At 45.7% G+C, this 23,912-nt stretch overlaps 1 protein-coding gene across 2 annotated transcripts in view; it reads right to left on the bottom strand.

The window, feature by feature from the left end:
* Nucleotides 1-4,678: 4,678 nt before the first annotated feature.
* lmx1bb (LIM homeobox transcription factor 1, beta b) overlaps nucleotides 4,679-23,912 on the bottom strand; it is a gene marked incomplete at its 5' end in the record, with an annotated part of 45,104 nt that continues 25,870 nt past the window's right edge. For both annotated transcript variants that reach the window (XM_080003239.1, XM_080003238.1), the window contains 6 exons: nucleotides 4,679-5,907; nucleotides 6,902-7,063; nucleotides 8,125-8,191; nucleotides 8,604-8,681; nucleotides 9,192-9,367; nucleotides 11,364-11,587. In XM_080003239.1, the coding sequence (XP_079859365.1) occupies nucleotides 5,750-5,907; nucleotides 6,902-7,063; nucleotides 8,125-8,191; nucleotides 8,604-8,681; nucleotides 9,192-9,367; nucleotides 11,364-11,587 (865 nt within the window). In that variant the 3' untranslated portion in view covers nucleotides 4,679-5,749. The remainder of the gene's footprint in view (nucleotides 5,908-6,901; nucleotides 7,064-8,124; nucleotides 8,192-8,603; nucleotides 8,682-9,191; nucleotides 9,368-11,363; nucleotides 11,588-23,912) is intronic.

The raw sequence follows: 23,912 nt of genomic DNA, 5'->3' as shown, positions 1-23,912 counted from the left end.
TTTCAGGAAGAGGAGTAAAACAAATAAAACGGGATCATTAACGACGAGTGCCTGAGTAATTCGAAACCGCTCACTTTTTCTCTTCCAACCCTTGTGGTTAGCGTGATTGGTGAGCGCGGCTACCCCGGTGACAGATATGACTCTCCCTTCTCCCTCGACGGACGCGCCCGTGGGCCGATGGCCCCCCGCTCGTTCTTTTGTCCCTGAACTCGGTCAACGTTTGCATCCTCCCTATTTGCAGATTTGTCAGCTACCGGTTCAATTTACATTTCGCGGTTGACTGATCAGTTCCGCTCATTTGTCGCTCATGCATAAAAGTAATCACCGCTCTTTCTTTTACGGTTATTAAACTGTTTTGTCGCCTCATACATCCTTCCTTGCGGAAACAAACACATCAGTATTTCCCCGGTAGTGCAAACGAATAAAATAAATATGAAATAGTTTTAGCATCAATATCAATAGATGCCTCTTAGTATTTTACGTAACTAATTCTATTCTTGGTTTGGATTTTGAAAATGTTTTCTGATACCCAAAAATTCATTCTCCTTTGAACTGCATTCGTTGCTATCGGAGACAGTGTGGTATGTGGCCTAATAAAGGGAATGTGGGAATAATAAATGTAGTTATTACTCCTTTCAATGTATTTTAGACCTAAGATGTATCCCAACACACTTCCACAGAGTTACGTGCTTTTAATTACGCAGCATGGATGACTGAACAACAACTGCAAAGTTGCGCCACAAAGCTATACGGGCGATCGGCGAATGACCAAAAGAAATATCTGCTAACCCCACAGTGGAAGGCATCCGAGCTTGGAAGGTGTGCACGCCTTGGATTCCAACATCAATGGATGGGCTCCTGGAGGTTAGGAGCGCTGGCTCATATTAGACCTTAAGGTCATCGTTCCTCCGACCACTGCCCCTGGCATCACCTCCCTCCTCCACTTCAAACACCCGGCCTGCATTCCGAGACCATGTACCAATAAGCGCTAATAATGCAGAAAAATGAAAACCAAAACAGATGGTGTCCAATAGCGCCGGGGATTACCGAGCCTATCCGAGGATCTATCTGCACCTCTGGGCAAAGAGAGGTGAATCCCACGCCGTCTCTTTCTCAGCAGAGGAGCGGAGGTAGGAGGTGGGAAAGCGGGGGCAACGGGGCTTCGGCGGGAGGTTTCCACGTCCCAGGAATGTCCACAGAGACATTCAGACGCTTGTTTGTTGTAGGGGGCGACGGGGCAGCGGGGGAGCAGGGGTGCTCCGGCCGAGCTGTCGTCTTTCCCGTGTGGCTTCCCACCCGCATCAGTGCGGATCTCCTTCCTATGGTGCTTTCGTTCATTTGATGATGTATTCCTCTCCGTTGGCCGTTCCCTGGTTGATACTTTTGTTCTTCTGCTTTTTTCGCATGTCGTTGGGCGTTTGGGCAGGAAAGGGATTTTTCCTCTCATCCATTGGTATTTTTCTCACTGCGATCAACTAGAAACAACAGTAATAATAAGTTGTATGAAAAGCAGCCTGCAAAGTGGCTAATTCAATTAGCGTGTTTGACAGCGAAGACATGCTTGGATGGCTTGGATGGATGGCTGTTTCCCCACTTTTTTTTTTTTTTTTTTGGTGGAAACCACAGCACAGTCTGTCATCCGACTACGCACAAGCCCTCCAGGCTCAAAGAATATGTGTCAGACGCTGGTTAAAAGTCTCCACTAACAATTAACCACACGCCATGGAAAATGCCCAACGAAAACACCCCTAAACCCAAGCTCCCCCTTCGCCCCCTCCAACCCACCCCACGCGCACTCACTCTCAGTTGGACTAGCTGTGAACTCGAAAAACCCACGAGAAAGGGATCTAGACCGTAGCGAACCCACAAAAACGTCTGAGTGCCCTTGGCCTGTCCCATCCTATAATTAATTGGGTTTGGGTTTGTCCAAAGAAAATGCGGTGTGGGTGCTGGTCCGTCGTAAAAAATGCGAGTTGAGAAATTATAATTAGGACGGCACGCCTAAAAGCCGCCATTGGCAAGGCAATTAAAAGCACTGCGAGGACCAAACAAGCGACATCTAAAACATGAATAATAAATATGGCTTCGCCTCCAATCCGACCGCTCAGCCTCTTTGTCATTAGCGCGGTGATAAAACGATGGTGAGAGAAAGATTGTTCTTCTCACTGAATTGCCATCCAAAAGGGGTCACGATCTTTCCGTAAAGTTCCCACTGTAGCTGGGTGAAACCGATTCCTCGGAGTGGAGCTGACTTTCTTAATTGGAGAGAGAGAGCGAGAGAGAGAGAGAGAGAGATTGAGAGAAACTGAACCACAAACCGGCAACTGTGTTGGAGGTGGACATTTTAGAGGTTTTTTTTTTTCGTTTATCTAATGAAAATATTGTCGCTGGAGTAATTTCCTAGGTGGTGCCAGAATGGCCGAAAAGAAAACGTGTCCAGAGTTTACAGAGGGCCCGGCTCTTAACTCCCCGCGAGTTTGGTGTGTGTGCGGTGTGTGTTTTTATCCGGGTCGGGTTTCAGCGAGGGACTGTTTTCATATCCGAGCCCACGCTGCCTTCAGCCTCTCCGGGTCCCGGTGCCAGGGACCGGGCAATGACACGGGGCTTCTGTTTGGCCGAGCGGAGACCTTGACCACGGTGCACGGCCTCGCGGGCCGGTCATTTTATTGAATACATTTTTTTTTCCCCCACCTCCTCCACAGTTTGTCTTACCCTGGGTGGCACCACTTGTTTTAACAATTTGGTCCCAATTAGAAATGTTTGAAAGTGTGAAACTGGATCCCCGGCCGATCGTTGGCGGCAGCAACGCGAGCAGCATATCGCCATTCGACTAAATATTGGTGCAGGGTGTAAAGTCGAAGAAGAAATGACAAAGCACAATGGAAAAAATCTGATTTGAGCAGAATAAGGCATGCTGTAGGCTATAGCAATTTTTTTCAAGCTTGTTAATTACAGTGTAATTAACAAGCTTTTGGTCATCTTTTCTGACTCCGTGGACTTACCTGGACCTCATCACGGCCTCTGCGCAGTGCCAACACTGTGTGTGTGTGTGTGTGTGTGTGTGTGTGTGTGTGTGTGTGTGTGTGTGTGTGTGTGTGTGTCTGTGTGTGTGTGTGTGTGTGTGTGTGTGTGTGTGTCTGTCTGTGTGTGTGTGTGCGGGGCCAGTTGTGTGCAAGTTTACTGTAAAGCAAATTCATTGTCATTCCTGTTTACTCAGTCTTTCAGGCGGAGAGCCTTGCACAATCCCGACCATTGTTCCCAACCTGCTTCCTGTCAGTCTACCATCAGTCTCTCTCTCTCTCTCCGCGCGCACACACACACACACACACACACACACACACACACACACACATCTCTATAAAGAGTCTACAAAACCCATAAATTAAGATCTCTCTCTATCTCTCTATTCCAATGCACACAGACACACTCTATATATAAACTTTGTCAGTGGACCACTACATGCTGAGGTAGTGTGCAGACTTTTATTTGAGTGTTTTTGCAGGTGAACAGGTCACCCCGGTGCGGTCTAAGACGCGGGTGATGTCACCGCGCTGCTCTCCCTGGGGTAAAGCGAGGATACTACCAGAGTGACAGGCCTTGATGAATGGCGTTGCAGGCTTCCTTCCAACACCTGGCTGTCAGATTCCAGAGTCGATAGTGGAGATATATACCACCTTACCACACTCGTAGAGAGAGAGCAATTCTCCCTTAAACCATCCCGGGGAGCGCCGACCTCTCACACTTTCTTTCGTGGAAGTTGAGACGATAGTGGCAAGGGCGAAAGGCACACAAATATCAATGGCGGTTTCCTTCTCTGTCACGTACAAATACTTTCCTCCGGTTGTGGGTCTGGGAAAGCGAACGTATTCGCGGCAGGTGATGGTCAGTGAGATAGAATGCTGTGATAAAGCTCCTCGACAAGCCGCCTCTTGGCCGGGCGGCGCTGAGGGCTCTGCCTTGCCACACAGAGCAGCTGTCAGCGAGATGAAGGAGCTTCCAGCCGCCACTTCCAAGCTGCCGCCGCACGGACCCCGAGGTAGGAGGCCCGGCTTTGCTAGGCTCACTTTACTCACAGCTACTGTGCTGGTATGTCACCAGGTTCTCGCCCCCAGTTGGCTCACGCTCCCTGGACCAGGGACTGCAAAAAAAGCTACGAACGCATAAATAAATCTGGCGATCGATTCATATACTGTATTTGCTTGATTTGGACTATCAAATGAGGAGGAAATTGTGTAATAAGGTCCCAAATGAGTTACATTAACACAACCGGACATCTTGAAAACACTTTTCACATACATTATTTCCAAGCTGATTATTTGATTCGTTCAATTAAATTCCATTTATTTTCTGACGATCGATTAATCGTTCACTCGATTAATGGTTGAATCAATCCACCTCTCCATTGGGCTGTTTCGCCCTCTACCCCCTCATGGGGTTGTATTCTTGGAACAAAGCAATTTCTTGTATAGCCAATAAGCTCTGAGGTGTATTAGCCAAGCGTCTTTGATGAGATGGGGAAAAATGCATTCACTCATATATTTGGTTACATTTATTTGTTTCAAACTGTAACGCAAACTTCAACGTCACCGATTCCTAAAACCTGTTGAGACGAGAACTAGGCAGGTGAGATTGAAACCACAAACAGAGTTCATGTGACATTGGAATGGTCACTGAATGGTGTTTATTGAATGTTATCATCAGGAGAAAGACATTGTTTATTCATCAAACCAATCAACTTTGGTCATTTAGCAAACTTTTTTTTAACATTTTGAGGATGCACATATGACAATGACAAATGACTGTTTTCTGGTATGTACGAAATAAATAGCACGTTGCTCATTTACAGCTTGGCTGAAAAACAAAAAGGGTTCATCTTCATATTAAAAAAGGCCTACAGATGAGTTGCGATGTGTACTCACTAATTGCTAAACAAAAATGTTATCCTTATTTTTTTTTTTTTTAAATAAAGCTTTTTAGTTTTTAATATGTACCTTCAAGAGCCTGTTATAGTTAAATAAATAGAATGTTTTCCATTTTTAACATGCACATCCAATTTGCCTGGGGAAAGTATTTACACTTCACTGATCCTACCGTCCGCCCAATTCTCCTCTTCCTCCTCTTCTTCTTTTTTTTTTTTATTCCGGACGCACAGACTCTCTCATACATACACAGATTTACAGCCACTCTTGCAGACATGCTGCACCTATTTACTATCAACACAATATCTAACCTATCGAAGTGATCAAAATGCTAACGCTGAACATCCATGAGATCCATGTAGCGTGGAGAGGAAAACGGTCCAAACTCCACATCCTCGCCAGGGGCTTACAAAAGTTTTTAGTTTACAATTGATCATGCACTGTATAAACTTGATCATTTTGTTTTTAAACAGTGTAAATTAGAGGCTTCAATATGGACTCTGGTTTCTTTAGGCGAGTAAAGAAGGAGGAAGGAGGATCTCTTGTGTTGGATAAGCGACCCTACCAAATAATCTTCAAACAATACTTAAGAGTCCTTCCCCCCCCGCCGCCGCCGGCCCCCCAGGAGTCTTCGCTGCTCTAGAACCACCGGGTTTTAACTCTTATCTTTGTGGAAGCTCCTGCATGAAAACCAGGCGCTACTACAAGAGGGCGTTTCTTCTGCCACGTCTGTATCAGTACAGAAACTCCTGGCCGTCGGGGCGTTGGCTTGAAATGGGGAGGGGGTCGGCGGCCGCAGTCGGTGGTCCGCGCTGGAGGGTTTTGCCCGTTCACGAGGCGAAATACGAGTTCTGCATGGAGTAGAGCCGGTCGATGGGGTTTCCCACGCGGGCCTGCATGGAGTTGACGTCCGAGGACGCCATGAAGCAGTCGCTGAGGCTGGTTAGAGACGTGTCGCTGTCGATGTCGTGGAACACAGAGTCGTTACCTGCGGAGAGAGAGGGGAGACGGTTGAGCGATAACCCGTTATTGTTTTGGTGTCGCGGGCGCCCTTCGCCAAATCGAAAGGCAATATTTCCGCGCCATTAACTAATCAAAATTCCGTCTCGTGCGAGATTTATGGTGCTGTTGCAAAATTCTAATTACAAATAGGCACATTGAGAAATTGCTTTCATGTGTCATCACAATTGTGAAAACAGTTTTCTTAGATATCATCAAAGCTCACTTTTTGCTGCCCTCGCCGGAACAATTGTGGTCTATGAGGGAGCATGTAAACAAGGGGCATTCTCCTAAAAGATCTGGTTAATCGCAACTCTTTACGCCTTTCATAAAACCACAACATGTTATTTCTCTAGAGGGAATAGTTAACTTTATTACACTCTGGATCTTAATGATAGTGTTGCACAAAATGGGGACAGTGTGATGAGACATATCTTTTAATGCCTTGCCAATATTGTTCTTTTCCCCAAACCAAAGGAGAGTGATGAGACTGGGGATTTGGGTTCTTGCTACCACGAGGAACTAAATGGAGGCAAATTACCAGGAAGTTATGAACTTGAGGAAATGGTCCCTGTGGGACCTGCCGAGGACACCGCTCCAAAGTTGCTATTCCAGTAACATCCGGCAGACTAATGCTTGATTGACTGATCCGTTTCTTCCACTTTGTGTTTTCATCGGACAAGAAGGAAACCGTTTTACCCGCTCTGACTCATCGTTCCTCACAGGCTTTGTTAGAAACTCGGCACCTCAACCGCACGTCGTTACCGCCGCTGGAAAAGTTGTTGTGTATCTTAACGGGGACCGACTCTGAAGTTGACGACTGGAGCTGTTAACATCCGTATTAAATTGATTTTAAAAAACGTGTTATCTCACGTGCGACGGAAAGCTGCTCGTACCCACTGAGGGCAGCTTAAATCCGAGTGATGGCGATGGAGGGACAGATCGGTGTGTGGAGCGGTGTGTGGGGAGGTGTGGACGCTCACCATATGGGTTCATGTGGTCACCGGGCATCTGTGGCGGGGTGAGCCCCTGTTGGAAGGGGTCCGTGCTGTAGCCATTCTGGTCCATGGCGAGCAGCTGCTGCTGCGGCGGAGCCAGAGGCGTGAAGGAGTTCATCATGCCCTCCATCCTATTGGACATCACTTCTGCGGGAAAGCAAAGCCGACGGTGAAAAAAAAACGGCATAAAATTGCTTTGACCGTGGACTTGGAATGAGGCGGCGACTGGAATGCGTAAGAATGGAGCAAAGGACGGTCGATTCAAAATTCATGTGAGGCTGTTTTAGTAAAATGCTCCAGTCTACACACACCAAGAAGTAAAGTGAAATGTATTTATTTAAGATAGTGTAACATTATGCTTGACATTCTTCTTTGCCCTTCTTGCTGATGCTAGAAACGCTGACTTACGCATATGACACTTGGCTTTCTGAGGAGTCTACATTCTGCAACACGGTAATCGATAACTATGAGGTGGTATTGGCAAGTGGAGGTGGACCTCAGTAGTGCTTGGATGGCCCCGGCGTCTATTATTATGTCAAGCGCAGCCTATTCGTTACTATAGTGGCGAGTGATTCTGCCACAATTCCCTTCAAAAAACATTGCTCTTGGCTGGCAGAGTGGTGAGTGGAACACACAGCCCTTGTGGCTTTGTCACTGGAGCCCAGCCCCCTGTACTTTCCTTTTCAGTGGCGAGGCCTCGTGAAATGATGTCTGCCATTCACTCTGTTTGGCCGTGCCGACTTTTCCAACCGGGGCTTACGATGCAAAGGACTCTTGTTTACATCCACTGTATCTTAGGAATGTGTAAATTGTTTGCATTTGTTTTCGTGTATGAACTACTGTTGACTTGACAACAGTGGGGAGGGGGGGGCGCAGCCCATGTTTTCTTTAAGCCCACCACAGCAGCCATTTAGGCGTATTGAGATCCAGCCCTGCCCTGGCACACATCCTAGCCGCCTACAGATCCAGTCATTGACTGGAAAAAAAACACTTAGAAACAGGGAACACAAGGAACTAGAATATACAGTATTTTCAGAGTGGTTGTATATCAGAAACGGATAATAGAGTCTGTGCACCAGAGAGATGCTACCTACGATCAAGTTAGGCACTTAGATCTCATTTTAATTCAGAAAATGTGACCAGGAGGATGTCACATTGAATAATAATAATAATTTGCACAGCCCCTTAAATAATTGCATTGGATATACCTTGGCCGAGTCGTTGAGAGTTCTGTTGTTCTTGTTGTTGCTGCTGTCTTCTTGCCAACTTCTTCATCTGAAAAAGAAGGAGTCAAAGTTTTAAGGAACTCCCAAACGCAGCATGTGATCTATTTAATTTAAAAAGGATGCTCCTTGGTGCTCACCCCTGCGTGAACTGCATAAACTTGTATCTGAGTGCGCTTCAACGTCAAATATCAAAGGTTTCCTCAGATAGTGATCAGAGTCGGGAGGGCGTAGACGTTGACTGTAGCGGTGAGGTAGATTTGCAACCCTTTGCACTTAAACTTAAACTTTATTTTTTGCGAGAGGAATGTGATGTGATAAGTTTAACACAAAGGGACAGGGGGGGCGAGTTATTAGTTAGATTCCTCTCCCACCGGTTTCAAGATGGAACTAAGCTGTTGGCTTTCGGCTTCGACCCGCTCAAATCGAAACAGTCCGAGTTCTCTCGCGAGTCCTGCACTCACCTTAGCTCTCTGGTTCTGGAACCACACCTGCACCACCCGAACGCTGAGTCCCGTCTCGGCGGCCAGCGTCTCCCTCACCTGAGACAAAAAAGACTGTCGCTTAACACATTGAAATGGTTCCCTGGTGCTCTTTTTTTTTTTTTATAAATGGCACGCTTCCCGATGGTCACATTTCCTCTTTTTATGTTCTTTGATTTTGGCTTGGTGTTGAATTAATGAATGAGGCTTTTTTTTTTTTTTGTTTTAGACCTCTCTGAGGTTACCGCCTCTTCAAAGTTTTGGACGGAGTGCAGAGAGTGTTTTTAGGGCTTAGGCTACCAAGGCAGCTCTGCTCTCATTGTGCGCAGGCGGACTGCGTTACACCACTGTCTCAGTTAACACAGAACAGTACGCTGCTCGCCACTTCAAAGACGCGCTCCAAGGTGGGGGTGGGGGGCTTGAATTTGAGAATTTTATACGTTTCAACTACTGTAAAGGCTCACGCTACGCATTTAATTTTTCCACATGTCTATTTTCTGCCCGAAGCGAACCGCGGGACACCGGGACACTCAGGCTTGCTTTTCCTACGAGTCGTCGGGGCGAACTCACCTTTCTGCACGGTTTGGAGGACACCTCGAAGGAGGCCTTGAAGGCCCGCCTCTGCTGAGTGGTCAGAATGGTGCGTGGTCTCTTGGGTCTCCTGGGATCTTTCCCGTCATCGCCCTTTCCCTGGCCTCCGATGCCTTTCTCCGGCTTGATGTCCAGCTCCTCATCATCGCTTTTCTCTGGAGATAGAGTAATAGTGTTGTTTTTTTTTTTTTCGACATCGGGACTGGCTACACCCCTTCGCGTTGTGACAGTTCCGCTGATAAATACGTTTTGCGTTCTTCCCCTCTCCGAGGGGTTCGGACACCACAAGTGCATAATCAAAGGAGACACATGTGCTTTTAATAATTTGTTATAAATTTGTTACAAAAAAGAATTTGCCACAGGCGCGATTAGACTTGCAACAGAGGAGTGAGAGCAAGAGGAAAACGTGCATTTGTCACTGATATGGACACAGTGTCACTTCTTATTTATTACAGACATCTTTGGCTGGTTTACACTGAATCAATCTTTGATAAGAATACTACATCAGCCACAACATGAAAAGGCAGCGCATGTACATGTGGGGAATACATCCTCTGTGAGGTTAGAGGAATATAGGAAATTTACTCTGTTTCTCAGCTGAAAATGCGGAATTATTTTCCACAGATTATTAAATTCTTACTGTCAGTGGCAGGATATTACTATTTTGGGCAATAAACTCTGTCGTTTCATTTTCATGTCTCTATTATATGATTTGCTTTTAAAAAAGGAAGAATATTGCATATCTGAGCTAGGTTATTGGAGACAAAAAGTTTTTCTCTTAGATTTTCAAATGAATTGTTTTCTGCTCTTACATATATTAAACATAAACCCTATATATATATATATATATATATATATATATATATATATATATATATGTATATATATATATATATATATATATATATATATATATACACACAGTATAATATATAGTTTACATGATAAAATCTTCCCCAGATAAGTACATAAGGTACATTTTTATGCAGTGTTATATTAATTTCAAAAATCTGACGCGGTAAATTGAGGTTTTCTGGCAACATTTGTCTGAAAAATCTCACAAATAACATTTGCTTACATGATATTTAACAAAATTAATAAAATGCATGGTTTAATTTATGTTGTTTTTTTTTTTATGTTTTCAGGCTAATCATAATAAATAAGGCTATTGTCGTACAACATGAGCTCTACGGAACTGAAACATGCCTCCTCAAAGCAGAACCAGCAGCATTGTCAATGAGGCCTAATGATGTGTGGTTCTGCTGGGACGGATGCGTACGTGATGAATTCATGTCTCTTGTCATCTGGTTCTTGTATGTCCCTCCATTTCTCCACCGTAAACCTACATTTCATCTGCCACATGCCGAGGTTAACCTCCGCTCATGTCGACATTTTCTCCATTTTGAATTTTGGAGCCAGGCACAAAGACATGCCTCTGCAATGCACCGGGACACAAGCAAACGAGGGAGCAAGGCAAATATTCCCATAAGTTGACAAAAGTTGACACAGGCACAGATGTACTTGACAAATTCCCTGCTTTTGTGCACGTTAAAATGTGAGCCAGATGGTAGCGAACAGTGAGGTTTGGCGAGATGCCTCATTGTGTGCGTGGAGGCTATAGGCGAGGAACACTAAAGCTGATAAGAGCAGCGCCGCAGCTTGGCTTTCTGCAGAAAGACCCCCAAATCCCTCTGTCACTCACCATGATACACTGATTTAATTCTTTCCAGCACTAGACCCTGCCCACGCATGGATAGTCATTAATACAGTGTGGCCTGGCTTCGTCCTGTTTCCACTTCCTACTGTATATCACAGGCCCACACTCGCTGCCTGAATAAAAGTATGACAAAATTGGCCGCTAAAAAGGCAACAGCTGTGGAAGCGTGGAGGATCGGCACTGCTGCTCGAAACTCGTGTTTAATGTAATTACTTCTTCATTATCGTTCTGCACACAGTGACAATGCACAGTGAAGTGATGTCGAAATGGGCGCGGCAGGAGTAATATGAGATGGATTCAGAGCCGTGGCAGCGCACTTCGAGAATGGCCCTACGACCGTAGGGATAACCCGGTGAGCAGCGCACAACACTCGGGTGCCACACTATGGTAGCACCAGGGTGCTGGCGTCGCAGAGCGGTGCGAGGGGAGCTTACCTGAGTCTGAGTCATCGGGGCTGAGCAGGTCCTTCTCTCTCTCGTAGTCGACTTTGCACAGCAGCTGTCCCTCCTTCAAGACAAACTCGTCGCCTTTCCTCAGCTGGCGGTCGCACACGCAGCAGCAGAAGCAGTTCAGGTGGTAGACGCACTCCAGGGCACGCATCACAAATTCCGTTGGGGCGATCTTCTCCATGCACCCGCTGCACTTGGTGGCAAACAATCTACAAGATGAGAGAGAGAGGAAGAGAGAGAGAGGGAGAGAAAGCTGTTGAAGGCGGTGGCACGCAGGTTATCTCTCTTGTGCAGTGAGCTGAACTACTTTGAATGGCCTGAGCTGTGTCTTGGTCCGATCCGCTTGCCTTGCTCGACTTGCCCTACCCGGGGGAGGGTGGGGGTGATTAAGAGTCAAGGTGATAAGGCATTGTGGCTGGCTGATCCTCCATCCAAGTAGGTGACTCCTTTGACAGTAGCTCATCTGTTAAACTGCCCAGGTGGACGCAGCCCCACGGCATTTTAAATAAACTCGGTCACAGGCACCGAACACTCCCCCTGAATAAAAAATGTTTGATCGTTGTGTCCCAGTGCAAAGAATACATTACGAAACGACCAACCCCTAAAGGAACCCCAATCAAGCCCTTTCGCCACCACCTGCACATTTCTTTTACATTGGTAATTTTATATTCTACAGCCATCAGATAACATATCTGTGAATGTTGATGATGATTCATTGCCTACTACTGGGCTGCCTCGTGGTCTGATCATATCTCATCTTACAGTCTAATATCACTCCACTCTATGGTGCGGCATGGCCTCCACCACCGTTTCCAGACAACACCTCCATCTTCCTTTATATCCTTTCAGGAAGATGTTTGCATTGTTTTATTGGTGGCTGAGAGGCATTTAATTTGTTCTCTGTTGTTCAGAAGAAGCCACATTAAATGGAGCAAGAAGTCAGGGAGTGTGGTTGATCTTGTCCAGCCGTAAAGCTGGATTTATTAGTGGCCTCTTTGTTTGCCCCGGTCTGGAAGACAGCTGGCAACCGCCTATCTATTTGTGGTGAACATCTATTTCATTGTGCAAGGCAGGGAGGCAGAGGGAGCAGCAGTTGACATCATCTGCTGGTTTGAGACAGGGGTGAGCGATAGTGATGAATATAATGTGTAAATATGAGTAGAGGGAAACCAAAGGCTGGCTTTGTTATGGTAATATCGTTGTAGGTGCTGATTGAGTACTGATAGGGTGTGTGTGTGTGTGTATGTGTGTGTGTGTGTGTGTGTGTGTGTGTGTGTGTGTTTGTGCTGTTGCACGTGCAGGGGTGTGTTAGCTGGAGTGCATAAGTGCCTGTGAGTGTGGCACAAAGCTAAGTTAAGCAGCTGTATGCATTTTGGAAACAAGATAGAGTGCATTTGATGCTGTCTGTAATGGATTCTATGTTGGCCGTCACAAGCCGATCAACAAAGCATTGGTACAAGCCAAATCTCATTGGTAAATGTCCTTGTTTTTTCCCTCCTATCCTAAGTAGTTACTTTACTGAATTCCAGATGGATATCGATCATGCACAATCAAGAGTTGAATTTAATGAGCAGTGCAGGAAACAACGGCCCTAGTCTCTTATTTTCATTTTAATCATCATGCAGCAATAAAAACAACAGAGACATCAAAACTGGCAGTTGCAGGCCTCCTGAAATCCTTTAATCTTTCATTTATTACGATAAGTTAAGGAGATTATTATCCAACTTTGGAACAAAACCTTAAGGATTATCCCTTGGAAAAGAAATGTTGGCACGTTTTTCAAACACACAGAGTTCCTGTTTAACTAACCTGCCAACCTGGGTTTAGCTCGTAACCAGTTCACCAGCTATGGTCACTGTAATAGTACAACATTAAGAAATACTATAAATAATATATTAAAAAAATCTTTCACGTCAAGTTCTACCAGGTTAGATACATTTACGATTCACCAGCTGCAATTGTCTCCAATTTTCCAAAAGATTACCATGTTGGATGCTGGGACTTCACAAAAGCGGTGATGAATCTGTCAAGGCCGGTTCCCAGCTCTAACTCTCATGTTTAGCTAATGATTGGCGGCTTAGCCTAAGAAAGAGACAGAAAAGCTGAGGAAATGACTTGTTAGCATGGTTTTGATATGTCCAGGATTCTGCATTCACCTACGACCGCTCTCTCAAATCTTCTCATCCAGATGAAAACATTCTCATTCAGCCCCAGTGCCTTTCTTCCTTTTCCTTGCCGAGGCTAATCTTGTAAGCCATTATTTTTCTATTTCCCCTCTCTGTCACTTTGCATTATTTTTGCTGCTGTAATTCCTATTTGTCCCTTCTGGAATCTTCCTGTCCTGCTTTGTCCTCCCGTCTAATCCGGACTTTCTGCCTGTTTTCAGTCCCCGGTCCCCATTCTCAGTGGGGTTCAGATGGAATAGCCATGCATGACGCCCCTTCTATGGCAACCACACCTCCACAGGAAGGCAACGGCGACTTTTCGGATGGGCAGAGAGAGCCTTTGAGAAGCTGGCAGCAGAAGTAAATCCTTCTCTAAGGAACAAGGAGAATTAGCAGGGAGCAGTGGACTAGGGATTTAACCCTACCCCTCTCCTTTGAAAGGCACAGTCAGTCCCACTCCCGCGGCTACCCACAATCAAACAGGAGGAGGGGTGGGGAGGTGGCAATGGGGAGAGGAGAGCACAACTCCCCGAATGACACAAGCAGTGGATTGTGGAGGAGCCTAATCCTACTTTAATACCTTTCCAAGTTCAGCTGCTAAAGAATGCTCTTTAAAACAACACCACTGTGTGAGCAGTGAAGGTTGACCATGGGGGAGGCACGCCATTCAACCTCCACAACATTACCTGATTAGTGGATTGAGGCCCAGGCCACTGGGCCAGCATGCCGGCAGCAGACAGCAGAGAAGGTGTAAATGATGATTATACACTGATAGTTATAAATAAGCCCAAGTTAATAAACACATCAACAACTTGGCCAATCGCGACTCCAGGGATCACATTAGCCGGACAGAAGCCTGCACACCGCTCTCCACAAAGCTCCACTGGGATATTACCAAAGAGATGAAGGAGATCAAATAGAGACTCAGGTTGGATGTTATTGGAAGGACATTACTGTACATCACTCTCTGCTTCTGCTTTTATTTTTTGCTTTCTGATCCCAGCGACCCATCGCACCCAGACCGGTATCCATGTAAGAGATGCTCTCTGACCTGAAGTGTTTCAAGTCCTTGTGTAACACGACTCCCGCTGACGCGGGACCGGGCGGGACATTGGGCGGGGTCAGCGCCTACGCTTGTCTGGGACAGAGGAAAAAGAAGTCTGTAAAGAGAGGACCACCAGCGTGAAACTCGTGTACTAGCTTTCGCTTTTCTCCTCCCACACCTGAACGCACAGATCAAGTGATGCAGGCCTCCTGTGTGGATCAATGGCTGCATCTCGAGCGGGGAAGTGTCAATATTTGCCCAGGCCTCCGCGGAACCAGACTCACAAATAAAAAAAATAAAAAAAGAGCCTGTCTCAGCACATACCTTTCCCCCAAATTAATCATTATGTCCTTGTTTTTAATCCTATATTCACATAATACCTTGTCCGTTCCCCTGAACCTTAATTCCTGTCTCCTTCTCATTGACGCACACTGTACGGGCTCCCTAGACACTTACGTCTACACTTCCAGCGTGGATACAAGTAAAACTTGTCAAGTAAGACATGTCAAGTATAATGTTTTGACAATAAATAAACGGACGTCTCTCTCTGCACCTCTCTCTTGCCTATGTTCAAGGCTGTTCTAACCCTTTGAAGAAGTATGCACCTACCCTTTGAAAAGATTATAGGCAACTTAAAGTGTGACAACGTCTTAAGCTCTCACCATATGTTGCCAATGATTCTCTCGGCAGACTTTTAATGCTTCTGCCTTAGTGATAAGGATCAGGAAGACTAGATGGGATAAAAGAGAAACTCAGAGGGGTGAGAACGCGCGCGCGAGAGAGAGAGAGAAAGACAGAGAATGGATTGTGGAGCCTGATAATCGTGCTACAATTAGAAAAACACGCTCTGATCTCACCTACTCCACTTAGCTTTTGAACGACGCAAAAATGCCACGACATGTATATGGTGCAACGGCATTGTGCCCTAATGTCGCTGCAAAGACAAAAGGGGGGGAAAGGATTAGCCAGGGGGAACAGCTGTAAGCCATTACTTTGAAGATGGTTCTGTGGTGTCCGGGCGGTAGACCTGAGGCCACGCCACTTACGCTGAGGTGGGAGATGAAGCCTAGAAGGCAGGTCAGACAAAGGCCTCGGGGGAGAAGGAAGGGCATATGCAATTGGCCGTCAGTGTGTGCCTGATTAGTCCTGATTTACAGGCTGCACCTACCGGACTGCTCTATGCGGTGAGACAACTTCTCAGTCCACCTACAATCCCGGCTTTTTCTTACTTAAAATTTTTTGATTTTATCTGCTACCAGAGTGGTGTTGAGTTGGGGCGAGCGTCGGAAAGTTTCCACGTCCCAGACAGGATATACAAAAAAACCTCATATCGTTTTGATCATTCAAATGTTCTAACTTGGAACGATCACTTTTTTCGTGGCGTGGGGAGGTGGGGGTGTCATTGAAATCTGACTGAACAAGATGGAACGGAAACCCCTGCTCTGTAAATATACAGGCAGAAAAGGGCTGAACTAGTTTGACGTTATCTGATGAACCACTGTCTTTCAGCCTTGTTATTATAATTTTGAGGAAAATTAGCTCTGTGCAATACCAGAAGTAGATACAGTCAAAGCCATCGCAGAGCTAAACATTTGACAGCCAGATGTTTTTCAAAACGAAGGCAAACCTTCATCTTCATCTCAGAAAAGTCAGAAAATTACTCTGCGATGCATGATGCTGTTGAGGTCTTCTACATGCAGCGCAAACTGCACGTTTGCCACGCTCTTCCCAAAACAGCAGCCCGAATTGCTGTCTAATTGCTTGCAGAGAGGCAGAGGTAAACGCAGCAAGCAAAAGAAAGGAATTACTTTTAAGTGACAGCTGTCGGCATGAGCACTGTAAACTCATTCCGCTAGCCTTTGACATATAATTTCTATGTGATTTGTTTCTCAGAAAACAGGAACTACTCAACAATTGTTTTCACTTACAGTGGTTCCAAGAGTAGTAGGACATAAAAAACATAAAAAGCAGTAGCAATGCTACTTTATACAACGATAACCTCAGTCACTGACCTGGTGTACTTGTATCAGTGTTTCTCTTTGGAGCGTAGATTCATGGAAAGTAATGAAGCCAAATAAAAAGTGCCATCCTTTCCGTCCCCGGGGCCAGCTCCAGTCAGCTCTAAAAGCTGCTTAATCACCATCCCGCGCTTACCACATTAGCATAATAATGGCCTTTAAATTGAGGCTCTTTGTTTTTTAATTAAACTCCCAGCAGGTAAAAGTAAAACACATTAAAGTGAGATGTGTACACCACTAATGGCCCAAAGGTGCCTTCTTCATCACGGCGCTCTGGCCACAGGGTTCTGTCTGTTCCCCCGTCTTGAAGAGCAGCCCTGGCTGACTGCTCTGCCTGGAGATCACCAGGGAGGAATGAAACAAGCTGATTGCACTTGGCATAGCAAGCAGCTAGCTTGATAATAGCTGAGGCCTGTTTGTGTGTGCACCTGCGTTATAATGCACATAGTAATAGTTGTTGGAGAAAATACTGTTGGACATGTAAAAAGATACAGCTAATGGTTAGCTGCCGACTGCGTTTGTGCACACACCAGACTCATCTATCCAGCACACCCACTTTTGTAAAACAAATATGACCCCCGGTTTCTATGGAAACATGATCTCGTATGTTCTGGAATGAGGAGGTCCTGAGACAATCTTCTCGTCAGGCTCCTCTCGCGCCAATCTGGATATAATATTAAGTTGCACAGCTGCGCAAAGAAATCCAAATTATGCCGTCGTTATTCAAATGAACTCGTTCCAGTAGCTGCAGGCTTTAGTGAATTAGTTGACAAGTGAATTACAGTTTAACGTGCGCGCAGTTGTGTCAGGTCAGCAGATCTACGGGATCAAAGAGTTTGACTAGTTTATCTTGTGAGTGTGTTTGTGTCGGGGGGTTGTGTGACGTGTCGACTATGGAGTGTTTCATGTGAAATGTAAGATGTTGATGCGGGACCTTGTCATGTTCCCTCTCTGCCACGCCGAGCGCTTTGTCGGTCAAAAGCCATTTCTTGCAGTGCCGTGTGTGCGCGCAAGGTGCCAAAAGCAACAGCAGCGTGCCGAAAATTGTGTTGTGGCCTCGAGTGATCCAATGCTTCTGGTTCTCATGTGCCCGCTAATGAGTCACAGTGTAATCCACGAAAACAGGGTCCCTCTCTGCGTGTTATGGAAAGAATTTTAACTCTGCAAACCACACAGGTAGTACAAAGCTTTGCGTAGTGAAAGGACAGTGTAGTGGGCAGCAGGGAAGGATAAGTACACAGCTAAACAGGGAGGTAAGCAGGCGGGTAAACACATGCTGTTTGGACAGCTGCTGTTCCTCCGTATGTAAAATGAATGCAACATCACATTTAGGCCCAACTTTTTATTTTTTTCAGAGCCCCAAACAATCCATATGATCTTTCACTCTGAGCGAGGTGTCAGCAAGAAAACCATGCCAAATACAGTTCTTAGACATTATCCCCCACATTGTTACCTGTTGGGCTTAGCGGATCCGTGAACAAATAAATTAGGACGCTGTGAATTACAAGCCTGTAACCTGCATCATGTCACGGCACAGACCCCCGTAACCAAAAGTGTTTGCGAGGACCATCTCTCCCCTCTGCCTGGCTGGAGACGTGACATCTTTACAGTGCGTGCTCTCTAAAAAGGCAAGAGCGCTTGAGAACAGACCCAGAGGCCGGACTAGCTTCCATTAAAACCCCGCAATAAATTCCTCTGCGCCCATTTTATATTTTTTAAATAATTCTATCGCTTGGACTCTTTTCGTCTGCCCCCTTCCAAGCTAATCTAGGTGAGGTGGAACAGACCCCCCCAGCCCCCCGTCTCTTAAAAAGGGCTTGGCTTGCTCCACGAGCGATCCTGGCCGCTTGATGCTTCTGAAAAAAGGAGCGAGAATGATGGCTACAATAAGTTTAATGGCTCTCACATGTTATGGCACCATGGCTGTCCATAACTGTCCACAGACACTGTAGTGGTTTTTTTTTTTTTTATATTCTATTTTTAATGAGAGTGGCTGTATGGGCTTTTACAGCTGAGGGCCAGAGTCAGAGCAGCCCCCATGAGCTCAGTAAAAACCACAGTGCTTAATACTGGATTAAAAATAAAACTTTGGCAAATGTTCAGTCACTCTGTACGAGGTAATTATCAAACGACGGCGATGAAAATGATTGTGCAATCGGAATCGTGGAGGAGTCAATACTTTAGTTACACTGCCCCGACAAAAGAAATTCACTCGGTTTACGGATTCGGTGCCGAAACGGTTAAAAAACAACATTTGGATTGGAGGGCTTTAAAATTACTATTGACCCTGAGGTTCTGGGTCTAAGAGATAAAACAAACAGTAATATGAGGTGTCTAAAGCACGAGTCTGCAAATATGCAAAGACCGGGTCCGGTGGAGAGCATCACGCTTTGGTTTCTTTTCTCAGCCACTAATCTGTGGGCCTACACAATATTAAGATGGCTTTGGAGCCACTTGTGACCCAGCTGTGCACTAATGAAAAATTCCACAGCTCTGTGCAGAGGCCAGTGGAGCTTGACCCCTCTCCACTCCGAACCAAGCAGTGTCCATCTTGAGGAGTTTACCGGCACTGAAAGATACTGGATTAATAGGTAGCGCAGGAGAAAAGAGAGACAATATGGCAAAGAAAGAAAGACGAAGAGAGGGAAGAAAAAAGGGGGCTCTTGTGTGTTTCCCCCTCCTCTTTCTCGATTCGTCGCTATATTAGTGTGAAGTAAAGTGTTTGCCCAGGTCTTAATGGCCAGAGATGATCCAGGGATCATTGTGATGGCAGCTCGCTGCATAAGAGAGGCACTGTTTACCGAGCGGGGGATTCAATCCAAGCCTCAAATTAGTTTGGAGGGGTGTGGGGTGGGGTGTTCAAGGCAACGGGGTCTTAGTTGTTGTATACAAGGACCGGATTAATCTATTTGTGACCTTGCCAGCCCTTTGATTCTCAGTCTTTGACCTGCATGACCCATGTAGGTCTGTCTGTTGGTCTGTCTGACTGTCTACCAACCTATTTATCTACCAATAATTCCCACTTATTGTGCATTACCTGTGCATAGACACACTGTAAATATTATTTTTTTCTGCGTACTTGTACATACTGTATAATGTGTATTTTGCTTAGTGTACATCTTTGCTTTATTTTTTTTTCACTATTTCCCTCTGTATTGTTTGTACGGAAGAGTGAGTCACTGTTAATTGGAGTCAAATTTATTGTATGTGGTTATGTGCATACCAAGGCCAAAAAGACCAGATTTGCATTCTGATTCTGACACACACACACACACACACACACACGCACACACACACACACACACACACACACACACACACACACACACACACACACATACACGCACACACACACACACACACACACACACACAGACACTCACGACTGTTTCCTGTCTGGCCCTTATTGACTGTTTTTCGAGTCAATACTAGTCAATAATAATCTTGTTATGTCCGCCCTTTTTTAAATTTGTGCAATATTGTCTCCTTATAGAATTTTTTTTTTCCATTTGAATTGCAATTAAAGGAGACTCAACCGACCCCCAGCGCCCACTCATCTCCACCTGCCCCCAACACATGAGCCACACACGCTACACCCACACACCTACAACCACAATCATCACCACCCATCAACACGCGGTCTCAACTGTAATCAAATCAGTGACAATAATTATTTGAGACAATGACACAATACAAAGGGCAGCAGAAGAAACATTTTGTGTAGGGAATTGCACCAGCCAATAGTAGCCAAGTCCAAGAGGAGACGAAATGTTGATTTGCATGCATCAATTGTATTTTTTAAATGGGATACTGAGATGTTCATGCCGCAGATGTGACCTGGGGAGGATTCAGGGATTTAACAACAACATTGGGACTTTCATCCGAGGTCTCCGAGCGACCGCAGTGGCTGGACTAAACCAAAGATGCTCTGGAAAGGCTGCATACTTTCTGAGATGAAACCCCCTGATAACAACCTCTGGGGAATAAGCTTGAGAGCTAATTGAGTGAGAATGTGAGAAAATGAAAAGGAGGACGCAAATGAAAAATAAACTTGCGTATTGAAAGACAGGATGTTTTAAGACCTGGAGGCCGGGGGATTAACGTCCAGATTAGCATTCAAACAATATATTTAAATTTCTGATCAGTGCCCCTCTTCAAAGAGCTAAATCCTGAGATTAGCAGGTGTTATGCTAAAAAGCTGTGTTCTTTGTAGGAGCATAGTTACACTAGCCAAACAAATATGTCTTTGAGAGTAAAAGAGGCTAGCATGGATGTATGGCTGTAACCATGGCTACCGAGCCGTAGTCAAGAGCCCGGGAGAGGGGTGCAGTGTTGGAATGTGTCAAACAGACAGAGGGGCGCACCCGAACCGCAGAGCAAACCTGCTGTTTCACTAAAAAACCATCAGCGACACCATCGAGACCACCTACAAATACCAAGGATGTTTGGTCGAGAGGCAAAGGTCACTTTGCGTCATCATTTTTTTTTTCTTTCTTTAATGCGGAGTCACTGGCCTATTAAGAGATTTTGATGATTTCAGAAGTGTTTCTCAAGGCTGTTGTCTCCAATCAGTAAAGCACCATTTTTTATTTTTATTTTTTACTGAGATCACTGTCTACCATACATCTTTCCCATTTTGGACTCTGCAGAGCTTTCCCATTATCGAGACTCTGATCCGTTTGGATCACAAAGCGGACTTCTCAGGAATGCCTCTGTAAACAGGTTGCACTGACTTAGATGTTATCCCCTGCCTCTTATGGCGCTCCTCACGGTTTTGTGAATAATATCATCATTTAAATGAAGGAAGGGGTGACCATTTTTTCGAAAAATACATCTGAAAGACATTTTGGCATAAGCTGTAGCGAAGTGAAAATCCCTTGCAAACAGAGAACAAATTAGAAAGTTCCGCAAAAACTCTTTATGTCTTCTACACCTAATCCCTATTTCTGTTCGCTGATATTAATTTCACATGTTACTTAAGGTGATAACTCATGTTATTCTTAAAGTATACAGGTTTCTTAAAAATCCTTTCGTGACAATTAACTCATCTTTTTAAGGATAAGCGCATCTTTTTTTGATATGAAACTACTGAATTCAACATTTAACACTTTATGGTTTTTTTTTTACAACACAGTTTTTTGATCCATGACTTCATCATCATCATATTTCACCACAGTGGGAGCGCATATAACCAACAAAAGAACAATAAATGAATTGTCTGGATTTCTGCAACTTGCTGAAACTTGCATTGTGCATCTGTGTTTTTGACGTTTAATCTTGAAAGAGATTCTCTCACTGTGTTACCAGCTAATGTTACCGTGAAACTATTTTGCTCATGTCTTCAAGTATTCAAGCATGCATTTTGCCCCGGGAGGTTTGGCAAAGGAGTTGTCTGATGCCCTTTTCGTTCTCTCGCTCTCTCACTCTCTTTCTCTCTCTTCCCCTCTTATTCTCTTCCGTGCTCTCTCCCACACACCAAGATTTCTCTGTCATGTGGTTGGCGGAGTGTATAATCTTATCTCTCCAGCTGGAAGAGAACAGGTTCGACAAAATTCCCTTTTCTCAACGTGGAGCCTTTGAGGCAGAGAATGGAGCAGCAAAAAGCATGGCACAGCACGTCTGGTCCCTCCACAACCCAGGGCCAAGCCCTGGAACTGACACCCTACACACATGGCCCTGCGGCTCTAATGTCGGAGGCAGTCAAGTCGACAGTCAGTGGTCACACCCGTGGCCTCGCAGCTCTGGTGTTATGACCCCTCTGACAGCACCGAAAGGGGTGATTGTTCCCCCCTCCAACGTCAAGTCTGGAATCCAGGCTTTGTCATTGAGGTATTGATACGTGCCATCCAGCAATGATTGATTTCAGAAGCGTGTGTAAACATAACCGAAATAAACATTCCCTCTCTCTTTTTCAGCCTCTTTCTGAGCAGCTGTAGATATGCATGTTCGGCTGTGAAGAGGGAGAGCATCTTTTTGGCGGCCCGCCACTCATTGTATCAATAATCTGGCGGATATGGCACTTTAGTTTTCCTGCCGATACAATGGCAGCGTCTCCTGCCACGGTAACACCCATGGTCAGCCGTCTCGGGGAGGGGGAAAAAAGGTCTGCATTCACTGACCAATTTTACACTCTCTTTAGATCCAGAAGCCTCTTTGTGTGTCAAGGAGCGGCCCATTCTCTGAAAAAACGCAGCTGTTTCCATAACGCTGTGGCAGCGCTTTACAATGCAGAATGATAAATTGAAGTGGAAGAGGCAGAGCTGATATTCAGCTGAAAAACACTGACGTAGAGACAATCGTACGGGATGGTCGTGGCACTACAAACTGCATGCTCTCTTTCTCTCTTTCTCTCTCTCTCGCTCTCTTTCTGTGTATTTCTTTCCATCTATCAGTTTCTTCATATTTCCCTTATTTTTTGCTCTGTTACATGTCTCTCTCTCTCCTGGAGCTGAGCCATAGCCAGAGGTTATGAGAACGTATAAACGGAGGAGTGGGGGCTGACACATCCCACCAGTCGTGGTTCAGACCCAGGGGAACAGGGGCCAGCGGTCCCCATCCCACCGGGACCTGTCGCTCCGTTGTCCTCAGGGCAGCCATCTTCACTTCCACCACCACCGCCACCAACTCTAATGACAGAGCCCCGAGGCCTCATCATCCCCCTACACCACACACCAGTCAGCCCCAGCCCCTCTGCTCCTCTGTCCCTGTTGTCCTCCTACCCAGGTGCTTGTCAGAGGGGTGTCTGTTCCACAACCGGTGTACCCATCCACATAAAGCACCCCCTCTGCCCCACCCTCCCCCAGCCCCTCCTCCTCCCCATGGCCCGGGGGGCTGAGCCTTTCATTTTGAAGTGGCCCAGGCCAGCTCCGCCACAGCCTGAACCCTCGGCTTGCAGCCTGCTCCATTGTCTGGCCTCAGAGAAAGACTATTATTTCAACTCAATTTACTGTGAGTAAACACTGAGTGATAAGGCCCCCTGTCCTATCCCTCTCACCACACGGCGCTCTGATCCCCCCTGCTCCCTCCCTGACCATGGGCTGTAATATACACCGCCTACAAATCACTGCTCCCTGCCCATTCCCATCACTAGCTTTAGAATGGAGCTTACTAATTCACTTTCTAACACAGATCAGGGGACAGGCCTCATGTGCTTCAGAATATGGCCCGGACACGAAAAGGCCTTTTAAAATGCTTGTGGCCCTATGGTCGAACGCTGTAAATTGTATGCAACAGCGTTCTCAAACACCCACCATGCGGTTCACATGTAACAGGCAGAGTAATAAAGTCAAATACAGAATGGTCTAGA

Source organism: Zeus faber, assembly GCF_960531495.2.
Source record: "Zeus faber genome assembly, chromosome: 7".
In the NCBI taxonomy this organism is placed as follows: Eukaryota; Metazoa; Chordata; class Actinopteri; order Zeiformes; family Zeidae; genus Zeus; species Zeus faber.
Note: the sequence above shows the minus strand (reverse complement) of the source record. Positions and strands in the feature narration are given on the sequence as shown.